We start from the raw sequence: 16656 nt of genomic DNA, 5'->3' as shown, positions 1-16656 counted from the left end.
GTTTATTATGCAAAATTTTAAGCAAATTCTCACTTAAAAGCCAACTTAACTAATGGAAAAAAATTTCTTAAATTTTGTTGGTTTCAAGTGTTCGGGATTTGTTTGTGAAATGATGGTGTTGTTCCAGGGAATATTATTTTGGATTGATCACCTTGTCAGTATTGTCGGTCGTATATTTTTTTCATGTGACTACTTCCATCTGTCCTACTCCCTTTTCGTATCTTCTCCATGAAGTGCCCTCTTATGTTGCTTTAAGTCTATCTTCCAAGCATCCTGCGTAACAGCTTGCAGAGCTTCCGGTAGTTTTAGAAACTTCAACTGCTAGCGAAGAGTGCTGTTTCTGCTGCATTTCTGAGTGAGGTACGTTCTTTATGTTTTCTTTACTGAAACACTGTTTTTGTATGCAGTCAGCACTCTTTAAGTTTTCTAATGATAATAGGAAACTCCTGCAATGCTATTGTAGTTATATAGGTCGGTATTACTAGCATACATGATTATTTTCTAGAGATATGTAATTTTTGCAGTATGAATTTTCATTGGGTGTTTGAAAAAATATTTAGTATATGGTATAAATAAAATATTTATATTAAATGGGATAATAATATATAAAAAGTTTAAAAAATATATTTGTAAAGTGTTGAGAAACGTATAATTCTGGTTTTTAGTTATTAAATTTTGGCTGAGGTATATATTTTAATGTAAACTTTGGGTATTAACCTCAACATTGATTCTATTAAGGATAAGTATAATTAACGGGAAATTAGTAATTAGTGTTTCATGCATTAACATTTATGTAGCAATTAGGATTTCCACTTTATTATTCAAAGTTATTGGCAACAACTAGGGCTTATTTGCTGCATACTAAATTCATACATGCCGCCACTTCACTGCCAACGCTCCACCATTGCTCCCATCTTCGACCACCAATATTCCCACTAAATACACCAACCACCATTGCTTCTGAAAATGCCGCCGAACCAATCCAACACCCCCCCTCAATCCGCTGCCCCTTCTGCTTCACTATTCCTTCTGCCTTCACACGTAAGTATCCTACTCACTCACTCATATGTATCATGTGATCAAAAATTGTAAGGGTTACAATGTAGTTGGTTTATAAGTGAAAGGGTGGCCAATTAACTTGGCCACCTTCATTCAGTCATCACATACAAAACCGGGTGTACTCTCACACGTGGTTGCAGTCAACTCAAAGACAGAGGAGGAGTAGGACAAGAAGTGCTTAACTAAAGATCTACGAGGTGGGAGCTAATTACGAGGAACGTCACCCTGAAAAGCCATAAAGGGAAACAAAACATCATTTTCATGAATTCATGCATTCCACCTCCTCGAAACTATGTCACTCAAGTCGCTCTCATAACTCTGGCCACCCACTGGAAGCAAGGATCCATTGTCCAAAAAATTCATTTTTATATACACATGATTACCAAACCAAACTAGGGTTTATAATTAAGACCACAGGTAAGTATCCTACTCACTCACTCATATGTATCATGTGATAAAAAATTTTAAGGGTTACAACATAGTTGGTTTATAAGTGAAAGGGTGGCCAATTAACTTGGCCACCTTCGTTCAGTCATCACATACAAAATTGGGTGTACTCTCACACGTGGCTGCAGTCAACTCAAAGACAGAGGAGGAGTAGGACAAGAAGTGCTTAACTAAAGATCTACGAGGTGGGAGCTGATTACGAGGAAACTCACCCCGAAAAGCCATAAAGGGAAACAAAACATCACTTTCATGCATTCATGCATTCCACCTCCTCGAAACTACGTCACTCAAGTCGCTCTCATAACTCTGGCCACCCACCGAAAGCAAGGATCCATCCACCAAAAAATTCATTTTTATGTACACATGATTACCAAACCAAACTAGGGTTTATAATAGAACTGCACATATTTGTAAAACATGACACACAAATACGTGGCACAACGGAATACAACATAATTACAAACATTTAAGCACAGAACCCTAAAATTAGGGTTTCAACATAAATCCATAATTTAGCACAGTATAACATATGTACACTTATCTGCATAAAATCTCCGATTGGGTGCGGGCTCTCCATGTTCCAGCCAACCATAGACCACGTGGTTCATGAATTTCGACCACAAGTCACCCCCTAGCCAATACTGCATCTTCACAGATAATAGTAAACCAAAAACAACCATACATAAATGGCGAAGGTACCCACCCAACAATCATGGCTACAACCACAGGTTTCCCCCTTCTCACTATTTCCAGGAAACAAAATATGAAACCCTTGTACACTAATAAAGGATTTAATCTTTGACACTATATTAGTCCAATCAAGGCTTTGTAGCCTATCAAAATACTATTGTGTTGAAAAATACACGGGGGCTTCACGTGGGGAGCAATAATATACCACGTGGGTTCATATTGGGGGATTTATATTCAGTGAAAAAGACACAATATATTGGGGGATATATAGGGGGTAAAGGGTTTTCATATTGGTAGTTGTTTGGTCTTTACTTACTAAGGTAAGTTAAGCTCTTAATTCCTTTATCAACCTGGGAAAGTACATTTAGAAGTGCTCATCTAAAGTATATAGATCTAGAAGGATCTAAGGTTCTAATGACAGCCTAGTGAAATGAAATTAACAATGCTCTCTTACAAGAGGTCCTTCATTGTCTTTTCAATCACTCAAGCATCAATCTAGATGAAACAAATTTTATGCAATGCTGGTTTCCTAGGGAACAAAACAGAGCATTAATGACTGGTTAAAAATCCTAGCATTCCCTTACAAGAATCTTGCTCAATAAAATCCTTTCCCAATCATAACACTCCAAAGTAATTTCAATAACTAACTAAATCAAATAGTGAATAAGATGAGTAATGTTGCAAACCAATAATAGTTGAATATTTTTACAAGAATCACTTATCAAACTGAAAATTGAATTTAACAATTACAATCTGAATCACTTGGAAATCAAACCAAAACTATCTTCAAAGTCAAAGCCAATAAGAAAATATGGAAATTGTATGACAACAAGCATATATATCAATTCTCAAGATCAGAATTGGTTGAATCCTTTTACAAGGTTCTTTTCACAACGAATACAAGTCCTTTTCAACTGATAACTTTAATAACATAACCTTTCCTACAACACATAAAATAACTTCTAACTTTCAAATCCGAATATGTAACTAGTAAGGAAACTTGAAAAGAAAGTGTACCAGCATAGTGATGAGGGCCATTCAACACTTCACAAGCACACTGAAAAACGATTCAGGAGAGTATGAGTATTGGATCTAGAAGCATAAACTTGATAATGAAGTCTGTATTAAATCTGGAGATTAAAAATGCACAAACTGTACTTTCATATGTTCACAATCTAGCTGAAAACATAGTCTTCTCCCATAGGTTATTTATCATGAATCCTATAACAAAAGAAGCTATTCCTCCTCCATATTATCCTAAAAGAATTCTATTAATTACATCCAAGAAGGCCGAAATTGAATCAGTTCCTTCATTTATGAAAAAAATCTCAAAATAAAAATTATTTTCTTCACAAAATCTAGAAATTACGCTGAAGTGGCTGGGTTTGACCAACATTGACTGAACACTTATTTCCTTCAAAACCAAAATTGGATAGGTAATCCACCATCCGTGTACATTTTACTTCATGCCCACAATCTTCAAATTCGCTCACCTACTAGACAACATGTCAAACAATGGAGCATTTACAGGAAGTCACAACTTCTTGTAATTTTCTGAAAAATGTCATTTTTAACATAATAATTTCAAAAATTAATTTCAAGCTAAAAATAATGATAATGACATCATATCATTTAGTTTCTAAGGATTATAGCTAGAATATGAAGGTTAAATGGTCAAAAATGATATTCAAAAGAGGATTTTAAGTGGAATGGACAATGATAATTTGATATCAACAGTAGTTATAAAAAATGGAGTTCAAAATTAATGATAAAATATAAAGGGGTATACAAAATGTTAATTGAAAAATGGATACCTACAATATCTAGTGGAAGTAGGGATTTTTTTATTGGGAAGGTGTATTGGGTTTGTATTGGTAGGGGAAATAATGTGATTTTTAGGGGCATTTTCCAATATTTAGTCAAATTAAGGGTATTGTTTAATATGCCACGAATGCATGTGATAGCTCATAGGTTCATTGAGTGAATCCCCCATGGAAAAATACTGATATAATGTTGTTACAAACTTGCTAAAAATACAATAGGTGTAGGCTTGTCTTCTTCAAAATAGATAAACATATTTTAGATCACCTTAATCTCTATAATAAAACCTATATAAATTCTCTACATAAAATTCCTACATTCAATCCAATACAACCTCGCTAATTATTGTTCTTGTATACAATTCTTGCTGGAAAATTGTCATATATTGTCACAATCCTATGAAACCATGTGCATGAATCTATTTTTCAGCCAAGGGTGTTGTTTCTCTAATGTCTACATTGTGTTATTGCAAAGCTACATTAATTTTCCATGATCCTTACCTTCCACCTCAAAGCACCAAATAACTTCCTTAATGTTATATTTACCAAGCTTGGAAACTTTGTTCTAAGAATTCCTTAGAATATTAGATCCTAAATTTATGACAACGGATTATCATTTCTCTAAGCATGCCCATAAAACCAATAGTTTATCTGTAACATTTTGTTCCTAATTATTCCAATTTATAATTCAAATGAATAAGATATGCAAACTGAATAGATACTTGTCTCTGAGAGTAGTTATGATGTTGGATTCATAGGGCATTTACTTTCCCACCACCATGTACATACTCATTACCTTCCACTCGTTAATGTGCCAAACCCAAACACCCTCCAACTTACGGACTCACGCCCCCCATCAGCATGTGCCCAAGTGGTGCACCCATTCACTGCGCTCAATCGTGTCTCGGGTTTCGTGCCACAACCTCGAGGGTGGCTTATTTCGAGTTAAGAAAATTTAAAAGTATGTGGTTCTAGGAGTTTTTGTTGCTTTCCGTGGCCTCCAGGTACCCTTCAAGCCCTCGAGTGATCCACTTTGCATTGTACATATAAAATATTCAGTTAAACCATCTTTTCTAATCACATTTTCCCTTCCAAGTTCAGGCATAATTTTCATTGATTAACAACCCCTTAGCTGGTTCATTTTTCTAAGGCCTTCATGTAAAAGAAAAGTGTAGAATTATGAAATTTGTTCTCCATAAGGTTGCTATCCTGAAAAAATGCATCATCAACAATACAATAACCCTAATTAATCCTTATATCAGATATTACATAGATACTACAACATATAGTTTTCGATCAACATGCAGTCACTAGGCACATACTCATACATCACATTCATATATGTATATACATCACATATAATATTTTATAGTTCATCAACAAGAGAGGGTTTAGAAAATTTTCTTTCTTGTTTCCTTGCATATCATAGAACTCAATTCCCATAGTTGTCTTGTTTAATGGCCTTTCTCATTATTTATATATGTCTTACTGTCCACCTGTATCTTATATTGATATTGCCATTACAACAATACTTGCATCACTAGAATGTTATAATGGTTATCATTTTATCCAATCCTTTACTATACAAAACTCTATCATTGTTACCTAGACAAACATATCCACCATGGAAATGCAAGAAGCTAGAACTCTCCAATTCATTGTTGCAATATTAATACAATGTTTGCATTATGGAACTTTATATTAGTCATTGTTGGTTCTCAATTAACCAGTGTACTTATGCTTTGAGTGATCATAATGCTGCTAAATACACTTCATGACTCTATTGTAATCCTGTAGCCTTCCAGGAAAATTTCTTCACAATATTTTTTCCCAAATTCAAAATTTGGGGTCACCAATGTATTTTTCCTATGAATATATTTGTGTTTACTATTCATTCATTCAATTCCAATAGTGGGCTAAAAGTTATGCCCTTTGAAATTTTTACCTGGACTCAAATGCTTATTTTCCAAAATCTTATAACGTTTTGTGATATTTTCTTCACAAATCTTATCTTATTTCAAATTATAGGTTTGAAAAAATGTTTTCCATGTCAACAACCTTCTATTGGCTATTCATTTGCATAATTCCAATACCGTGGCAAAAATTTATGCCCTCCAGAAGTTGAGCATGTTAAGCACAATTTCATTTTATGCTCTTGTAACTTCCTTCTAAAATTTCTATAAAATTTTGACTTCAACACAATATTTGGGTTGATGGCTATGTTTTTCTCAGAATTACCTTTCTTTTGAATAGTCATGGTCCAAACTCTGACTTTCAGACAAAAGGATATGGCCCTGCAAAATCTAGTCACTCTTTCCCTAATATGGTTCCCACATCATTATGAAATATGGTTTTCGTGTGCCCTCAAATTTCTTAACTTCCAAGTTTGCTGCCACATGGCTGATGTGGTACTTTACCTCACTAGCCATACCATTATCAGTTGATACATATGTTGTCTATGTGGTCTAGCCACCTTGACACCCCAGTGTTTGTCACTTAGCGTAAAAATAAACAAAATAATTATTATAAATATGTGTGGGGTCCTTCACGCATGAACATGCCCACATATAAAACAAATATATAATAATGTCACTTCGCAACCCATATACAAAGTGAATACAAGTAAAATATCTCTCTCTCTCTCTCTCTCTCTCTCTCTCTCTCTCTCTCTCTCTTTATATATATATATATATATATATATAATTTAAAGTAACCTAAAATGGGTTCATGGTCTTCATAAAATAGAATTATAAAAATATATTATATATATGTAGATAAGCCATCGACCATTTGACCTTCACATGACAACTTTCCCATGTTCTTAACATCCTTGTGGCACATGAGTGGCCCGACCTTGGGGTTCACATTTTAATCTGGAGCATCTGTTGTGATAAACCCCCACCACTGTCGATTAACCCATAGTGGTGTAATTCCTTAATTATGGAATTAGATTTAAAAAATGATTAATAAAAAAAAAATATTTCGATTTAGACCATAAATAAAAAATTTCAATGTGTACATTAAGCAAAATATTTTATTGTCAAATCTATTTTATATCAAGTAATTGAAAGTAAAAAATCTCTTATGATTAAAAAATTTGAATGATATGTTTTTCAATATGAGGGAGACGTGTGCATATTAAGTACCAATGTAAATCTTTCTTAAAATCCAATCTATCATACTTAAGAATTAAAATCTATGAAAAAAAATAAAATCCAATCTATCATACTTAAGAATTAAAATCTAAGAAAAAAATACATCTCTAAAGATTTGATCATGTCTATGCATTTGATCATGTCAAACATTATAAAACTAAAATGGACATGAATCTAAACTAATCGTTCTTGGTTATTACTTGTCAACATGTTTTCTTTGTTTCAGAATTCCCATACTCCGAGACAAAGTAATGTGAAATTGTAAGGCTTGATATTGCACCCAAGCATTTGATAGTAAAGTTGCATGTTTATTTTCAAAAAGAAAAAAATGAACATCTTATCTTAATTTATAAGGGTTTACATTAAAGGTATATGTGGACTATTCTTAAGCATTATACACAATTTGTGCAGAAACAACATTATTTTCTCTAATCTATCACATCAAATGAGTAGACTTCAAAATTACTACTTATGGATCATAGCTATAGATTTATCAAATATTTCAAAAGATAGCCACCATATCCCTCTTTACACAAACTACTGAATATAAAAAAACAAACAAAAAGAATTTTCCCCACAATATTAGAAAATACGAAATCTCCCAATAACTACTAGTGCATCTTCTTATTCTTCAATGTAGACAATTCATGGTTGTATCTCCAAACCCTTCTTGGATAGCTCATCCCCCAGATGATTGATCTCCCTATAGATAGGTGTAAAGGAAATAAAGTGGAAGGAGTTAATAAGATCAAAAACCTTGTCCTTCCAATGTTTCAATGAGGAATTTAAAGCACCCTACTCTTTTTCCCATTCTACCATAGCCTTTGAATCCCAAAATGCATTTAGAAAAGTCACTCACATTCATAGTGAAAGGTAAAGTTCCCCAAAGTGAAATTAACTTAGATTTCATATTTGTTCCTCTTCCTCCAGCCCAATATAGTTTAAAATAATGAGTTCTCTCTAGTAATACAAGGCCACCACAACCACATTTGTTTGAATGTGATACCTCATTAAAGTGGCCTGTAGGAAATTGTAGATGGCTATCCGGCAAAGAAATAATTCTTTTTCTTATAGTTTTATCTATATGACCCATCTCTTAAAAATAACCCACAATTTGTATGCTTGTTCTCATTATATCTAGGGACATATGTTAAAAAACAACCGAGCTCCTCGTTTTCCAAATACCACACATAATATAAAATGGAAGGGAGACATAATTTGGGTTGGTATCCTTCCATTCCTCGATTCAATCTTGTAAATTTGTCAAATTCCATGGTGTTGAAAATAGCAATAAGAAATGATAAAAACAAAATCCAGAATATTTCAATTTTAATTTGTCTTTGAATTAAAATTGTGAATTAAATTCGAATTTAGTCTCACCAGCTGCTTGGAAATAATTAATTAATTCATTATGAATTAATTAGTTGGAGAAATTCAAGTTAAAAGTCTTTCTGAAGCCATGCAACAATTATCCCTTAAATTAAGGACATTATCCCTTAATTAAGGAGATAAGATTGAGTTATAATTAGTTAGCTCAGTTTACTGAGTTAAATCCAGTGAAATTAGTTCCAAACTGTTTGAGGAATTAATTGTGAATTATCAGTCAATTGATGCATGCATGCACTCAAGCAGTGTACTCCAAATAACTGAAGATTCCCTCATCAGTAACTCATGCATATCTATTATGAGAAAGACCCAATTAAGCTAAATGTCAAGGACAGTGTAGTATCAGTTGCATGTGTTTTCCTATAAAGGAAACTCATGCATGCAGTCAAGGTAAGGTTCCTTGAAGATTGCACAGTTCTGAAAGTGTGTTAGAATAGTGTGTGAGAGCAGTGTTACACTAGGTGAAGGAGATCATCCCAAAGGTAACTGCGCAAAGAAATAGGAGCTTGGAGGGTAGAGGAGAAGGCTTGTGAGAAGATTTATTTGCTTGTGAACATCCAGGAGGATTGTACTGAGAGATGACTAGCTATGTGAGCTAAGGCTTTGTATAATTCTGATGTGTTTCCACCTTGTATGATAATACGGATAGTGGGGTTTCTAGCTGAGGCTTTCCCCTGAGTATTTTCTGTGTTTCATGTGCATTGATTCTTCTTCTTATGGTTATATGTGTTCAACTCTGATTCAGCTCGATCTTTAAGCTTCTGCAAGTTTGATAGTAGAAGTAGATTATAGTATTTTGCTTTGGTATATTGCACTATCGAGTTAATCTATAGTCAGATTTTCTACATAGATCTTAGAGATAGATTTGTAGAGAATTTGCAAGAAATTCTACACATGCTAAATAGTTTTTTAATAAATTCATAACTATAACCATATCCCAATAGCGAAGGAACAATGTAACATCAAATGTGTAACTATCTCTTCCTTTATTTTACAAATGAAGCATCTCTTAAGTCGTTTAAAACCCCTTTTCCATACATTATCCCATGTAAACTTTATTGAACTTTATTTTTCAAGCATGACGAACCAAATACTTTCAATTTCGTGGAGCTTCCACTCCAAAGTTTATTAAACCACCACAATTGGTTTGTGATCACTAGGAAATTTAAAATATGCATATAATCCTACCTCTCTATAAAATTCCCATCCCCTACACTCCCATTGCAATTTAACAAGTCCTCGTCATATTAAAGGCTTACCCCTTTGTGATAAAGGTCAATAATATATAAATTCCAATGTATTACCCATTCCCCTTCCAAGCCTAGGTCTCTAGGGGAAAACCAAACCATGCATGTACTGGGAAGAAAACGATTAACGATTTATTGTTTTCAAATACAAATTTTCAAATATTATATTAATTTTATTTAATAAAAATTAAAGAAAACGATTAACGATTTATGATATGCTTAATATTTATATCAATATAACATATAAAGCATATGATACGAAGCACCGTAGACACTACATAACCTAGCATATTATGTCACATATCAGGTTGTGAATACTTCAATGAGGGGTCCATATTGATCAGGTCGTGAATACTATATGGGGTCCATGTTCGCTGTATTGTACTAAAGTTGATGTAAATGATCCAATCTCATCAAAACCTAAAAGCAAATGTATTATGTTCACCTTGAGCGACTCCCGCTGCAACCAGACAATGAATTTTGAAATTCATGTGGATAAACACTGCGTTAAGGGATTCTGAAGCTACGTGGATTTTCTCTGATTACTCCCAGCTTTGCACTTTTTTCTAACCAGACATATATTATATTATAGCACCATAATGCCAAAATTACAAGTCAGAAGAGCTCCGAGTTTGGCATAATCCCAGAGTGAAGAACTTAAAATATGCATGCGGATAATATTGTATAATGAAACAGAGCGAAGAACTTATAATATGCATGCGGATTATATTGTATAATGAAACAAAATTGTGTTTAAGTATGAGTTTTTGGAATTGTTTTGGTTTTATACAAGTTTGATGGGTGAATTTTTTAAATCAAAGTTTTTTATAAGTTTTTGAGGGTGCTATATGTACTTAAAAAATTTAATTAAACAACATAAATTAAGATTTGGGTATAAATATTTTTGCTGAATTTTAGCTAAAAATATAGTGGAAACTTCAAAAAAATAGCACTTAACAACTACTATGAAATACATTACAAAGACTTTTAAAGTTTTTGGTGTTGAGTGTCATTCTCCTCATCCGTTAATAAGAGTGAGGGCATTTGATGAGTTTGCATATATAATAAATTTGACAAAGATTCTTTAAAATCACAAATTTAATGGGTGAATTCTTCACAATTTAAGTTCCCCAAATTTTTTTAAGAATGCTAAATCCAAATTTTTTGAGGGTGCTAAATCTATATATGCAATAAAAAAATCTGATTAAACAACATAAATTAAGATTTGGCTATAAATATAGTGTAAACTCCAAAAAAATAGCACTTGACAACTACTATGAAATACATTACAAAGACTTTTAAAGTTTTTGGTGTTCAGTGCCATTCTTCTCATCTGCTAATAAGTGAGGGCATTATTGATGAATTTGCATATATAATAAATTTGACAAAAATTCCTTAAAATCACAAATTTAATGGATGAATTCTTCACAATCTAAATGGCCAAAAATTAAAAAAAAAAATACTAAATCCAAAATTTAAGCGCAAATAATTTAACCAATTTCCAAAAATCGAACCAAAACACCCAAAATCGCACTTAAATAACTACTCCGAAATACATTAAAAGGGCTTTTAACGTTTTTGGTGTGGGGTGTCATTCTCCTCATTCAGTGGCAGCGAATCTGTTAATGAGAGCGAGGGCATTACTGATGAGCTTGCACATATAATGAACGCGAGCCGTGACCATGGTCTCAACTATCCCCTTAACGCCCTGAAAGCCGTCGAGGCAGGAATTCTCGTTGGTGAGGGCGGCGCTCATCCACGTCTTGATGTTGCCCATCTGAATCTGGAACGTGCTTTGCTGTAGCTTCTCCAGCTCCGACAGAGATTCGCGAATCTGGTCCGTGGTGACCCCGAAATCCTCTATACAATCCCCAAGCGCCGCTTTTTCTCTTTTACTCATCGTAGCTCCTCTGGCTTTCATGCCGGCGGCCCAGACGGAAGCGTTGCGGGCATTAACGAGGGTCGTCTGCACGGCTGCCTTCACGAGATGCCTCTGCGTGGCATTCAGAGAACCTGAGTAAGAAAAGAGGGACGAAACGCAGACCTGCGGATACAGAGTGACCTCGCAGGAAGTTTTGATAAATTCCGCCATGACGGGATTCAAGCCCTTCGTTGCTAACGCTGAACCGTGAATGGCAGCAGCAAGACTGATAAAAAGAATAATAACTGCTGGAGACATGGCGATTCGATCTGAGACGTATTTGTAGGACGCATATGGATGACCTTTGCTCTTCTCTGCTATAAATAGGGGGTTCGCACCCCTTCCTGATTTGCCATTCAACTGTTACATGTGATCGTGGCCAAGTTGGCGCCTTTATTTTTCCGAATATTACTTTTACTTTCATGGCAAATCCATTATTTACAAAAACGCTGTGAGTTCTTTTTTCTTTTTCCACCTTAAGAAACTTCAATGCTGAGTCCTAAATGTGAGAAATTGAGATCTAGAGCAATAGCACACAAACCATCACATTATTGATAGGTATATTGTTTACAATGGTTACAAATATATAAATAAATATTGATTAAAAAAAAAAAAAAATTATTAACACATCTCGCGCACACCGATACTTTTTTTCAGGACAGAAAAAGCATAATTGTATTTATATAAGAAATATAAAAGAGTCAAAATGTACATTCATTCGAACATAGAATATGTCCCAAAGATCTGAAACTGCACATAAGAAGAGCCATATTTAGAAAATAGCAAGATCAGGCCTATAAAACCACGGAGATAGAGCAAAAAACATTCGCGCCATGATGAGACCATATCAAGAGAAAACGATAAACAAAAACAAGATCTGGACATAATAGCCCGCAGCCTGCTTTCGATGAGAAACATATGCAACCATGATGCGCCGAGAGATTGAGATGAAGCCTGTTCAACCGAAAAAAATAATTTTTATATGGACTCTGGGTAATTCTGAATGACCGCTAATAACCCTTTTTTAATGTTTACATGGAAAATATTGAAAACATATATTATAACAACAAGCATAATTTATGTCTGACTCTTCTTCATATCCACTTTCGAATCTCACAAACACCACTCTTTCACAATCACATCTTCGAGCTCTCACTTGACTTCTATTTAAAATGTAATTGTTGAACATTGCAAGATCAACAATATTGACACCTCGGTTTTTCAAGGCTTCCGCGATAAGAGCCCTCAAGTAATGAACCAACGACCAACCACCATCTCTTGGATATTTCACTTTCGTCTATTCGTTAATTGCTAACATCAAACAACTTGAGCCTACTAACACACAAAAATTGATGTTTCGGAAACCCGGGCTTCCAGTTTAATAACCACCCACTCCTTTTTATAATCAAAATTGAGAAAAACATAAAACTCATTCAAATCATACCAAAAGCACCAACAAATTTCACACAAACCAGAGTCATCTCAACAAACTCAGCGGTTGGAATCATTAAAGATCTAGCACGTAGATTGTAAAAAAGTGAAACTAAAAGTTCATTACAACAACCCAAAAACACGCCCTTGGGATAGGATCCAACTAAGTTGAGGTATGAATTCTATGGGAAAATGGTGTTGTATGTGGCCATATTTATAGGCCAAGGCCTTGAAAGCATAACAACATTACTTTTTATCGTAATATGGGGCCTTGCACACATTCGTTGCAGGAGAATAATCCAATGACGAGAAATTCACGCCGCAGGGCTTGCTAATTGCGCGTGTATAGTTGATGACCTCCCGTGAGCATAAGAAACATGGAAAACGTGAATCCGAGGGGATGCACCTCACATCCAGGATTCGATACCCGACTCTTCGCTACCATGATATTCTGAGCAGCCCTACCAAGCCAGTTATCAGTAACTGAAAGTTGCTGGGCATTGATGGGTTTATGCAGAGAATCCGCCATGGAGGGCAGAGAGACAAGCAATGGGGCCACAGGTGGAATTTTTCCCGAACACTCCAAGGCACTCTGATGACTTAGAAGAAGCTCAAATTCATGATCGCACAACACTCCCTATTAGAACATTGCACCTCGTCTTTTGTGGACAATTGCCCAATTTGCAAAGCCCTAAAATGGGTAGCATTGTCGATGTGAGAATTAAAATGTCGGGGTCTTGCATAAACACTCCAACCCATCTATAATGTATACTGAATGCGAATCTCATGGACACGATTGTTGGGAACTTCTGATTAATTCCAAAACAAAAATAACTTGAACAGAACAGAGAAAATGCTCTGTTTTAACCCAGGAAATTTAAAAATTTGTTTGCTGGAGACAGAGTTTTACACATACACAAAGAACACTTGGATTCATTAATAAAATTGCTGTTACATAAATTTCTTCCTCTCTCAGAGGTATTACAACCAGACACTGCTTCTGATGCACTTCCAAAACAAAAAAAAATTCACTATGTCTCCCCAGAAAATTACTCTGTCTCAGCTGTAAATTCTACACTGCTGTGTAAAAAATATTCTTTTACATACGCTGCTGTGTATTACATTTCATATTAGCCAACAAAACCTTTTCTACACTGTTGTGCATTACAATGAGAAAAATTACATTTACACTGCTATGTATTTTTCACATGCACACTGCTGCGTGCCTTACACTTCAACGGACAACATCAACATACGATATGCGCTGCTGTGTATATATTCTCTCAACAAAAACTACATTCACTCTCCTGTATTCACTCTCCTGTAAAAGATTTCTTCTTACATTCACGTTGCTCTGTTCTTCCCCTATTTTTACTTTGCACTGTTGTGCGTTTCATTACACATACAAATGAATAGGAAAAAACATTACATATTACATATCCTGTGAATAATAAAAAAATAAAATTAAAGACCCTTACCTATATTTACCAACCATGGTAAATCACATTAATTACTTTACTGACAAACTGTCCGTCAATGTACATCAACCGTTGACCTCCATCGAACGGCTTGAAACCTTAATTTCAATCGAACGGCTGTTGGACTATATCGCAAGGATCTATCTGCTGAAGTTTACACTCCGGGAAAAACTGCTCTGACAAAAATGTTGTGCATGTGTCAGTCGATGATTGTTATCGCTACCCTCGGAGGAAAAACCATTGTTGCATGAAAGGTGGTGCGGGGAACGTACTGGCGGTTTTCCAAAACTGTTTATGGTCGCTGGCGCTGCACGGCAACGCTGCAGTTGAAATTACATTTCAACACTCCCCTTTAATTTCAACTGCTAGGTTATCAGTCATACCCAAACATTTCCTCAAAAATTCAAAGCTTTTCTGTCCCAATGGTTTGGTCAGAATATCTGCAACCTGCTCCTGAGTTCTGCAATGGACTAAAACAATTTCTCCATTGTTTACCAATTCCCTGATGTAATGAAACTCTGTGTCAATGTGTTTCGTTCTATTATGAAACACCGGATTCTTGGATAATGCAATCGCTGAGCTATTGTCACAAAAAACCACAGTTCCTTTTACTTGCTCTTGGCATAAACTCCTTAACATCCTTCTCATCAAATTGCTTGACATGCTGTTGTTGTAGCTACCACATATTCTGCCTCTGCTGTAGACAATGCTACAATACGCTGCTTTTTAGAAGCCCATGAAATGGCTCTTGAACCCATGTGAAAAACATAACTGGATGTGCTTTTATGATCATCTACACTTCCAGCCCAATCACTATCAGTGTATCCAATTAAATCTGAACATTCTGAAGTAGTATATAAAATGCCAAACCTTTTAGTAACTTTAACATACCTCAGAATCCTTTTTGTTGCCTGTCAATGTGCTTCTTTTGGCCTCTCCATGAATCTGAAAATTAAACTAACAGCATACATTATATCCGGCCTAGGTGCAGTCAAATACATGAGGCTGCCAACTATGCTCTTGTACAAACTAGGATCAAAATCCTTACTGCTGTCCTCTTTGCTGAGTTTTAATCCCATCACTGTGGGAGTAATTGCTGCTTTTCTCTCTTGCATATTGAATCTTTCCAACACTTCATTAACATATTTCGCCTGTGAGATAAAAATCCCATTTTCATTTTGTTCAACTTCTATTCCTAAGAAGTATCTCAGCAAACCCATGTCAGTGATTTCAAATTCTTCTTTCATCACTGTTTTGAATTTTTCAATAAGATAAACATCATTGCCTGTGAAAATAACATCATCAACATACAACACAACAATTAGTAATTTACCATCATTTTCTATGATGTAGAGGGTGGGTTCTCCCTCACATTTTTCAAATCCATTTTCTAGTAGATAGGAATCTATCCTACTGTACCATGCTCTTGGTGCTTGCTTCAGCCCATAAAGAGCTTTCTTCAATTGCATACTTTGTGCTCTTGGCCTTTCTTAGCCTAGAGGTTGTTCAATGTAAACCTCTTCCATTAACAGTCCATTTAGGAATGCTGACTTCACGTCCATTTGGTAAACTTTCCACTTGTTTTGTGCTGCTATGGACAACACTACTATCACGGTTTCCATTCTAACAACTGGTGCAAAAGTTTCCTCATAATCTCTCCCATACTGCTGTTTATATCCTTTGACAACCAGTCTTGCCTTGTGTCTTTCTATTTTTCCTTCAACATTACTCTTGGTCTTGTAGACCCATTTAACTCCAATGACTTCCTTTCCTTTTGGTAATTCAACTAAATCCCATGTCTTGTTTCTTTCTATGGCATTGATCTCCTCATCCATAGCTTATATCCATTTCCTATCCTTAATTGCTTCTTCGAAATGAATAGGGTCATCAACATGACAATATAAAGCAAACAAAGAGTTCATACATTCATTTGCTGCCTCTTGTTCATAAATATCACTTAAATTTATGAACTTCTTACCTCTTTCATTTGGCGTACAAGTGCTTGAAGAACCACTTGAATTT

General features: G+C 35.0%; 1 protein-coding gene across 1 annotated transcript; it reads right to left on the bottom strand.

The window, feature by feature from the left end:
• Window positions 1-11314: 11314 nt before the first annotated feature.
• On the bottom strand, window positions 11315-12026 carry LOC149223729 (pectinesterase inhibitor 10-like). The gene has a single exon (XM_089383394.1). The coding sequence runs from the start codon at window positions 11981-11983 to the stop codon at window positions 11405-11407; it is 579 nt and encodes a 192-aa protein (XP_089239520.1). The 5' UTR covers window positions 11984-12026; the 3' UTR covers window positions 11315-11404.
• Window positions 12027-16656: the final 4630 nt, after the last annotated feature.

Source organism: Pinus tabuliformis, chromosome Q, assembly GCF_031772625.1.
Source record: "Pinus tabuliformis cultivar Carrire ecotype Pingquan chromosome Q, CPIR1, whole genome shotgun sequence".
Lineage (NCBI taxonomy): Eukaryota > Viridiplantae > Streptophyta > Pinopsida > Pinales > Pinaceae > Pinus > Pinus tabuliformis.
The sequence above is the reverse complement of the archived record's forward strand: the minus strand, read 5'-3'. Positions and strand labels throughout refer to the sequence as shown.

Excerpts from the sequence above, each read along its gene's own strand:
- LOC149223729 (XM_089383394.1), bottom strand. The coding sequence starts at position 11,983 with ATGTCTCCAGCAGTTATTATTCTTTTTATCAGTCTTGCTGCTGCCATT.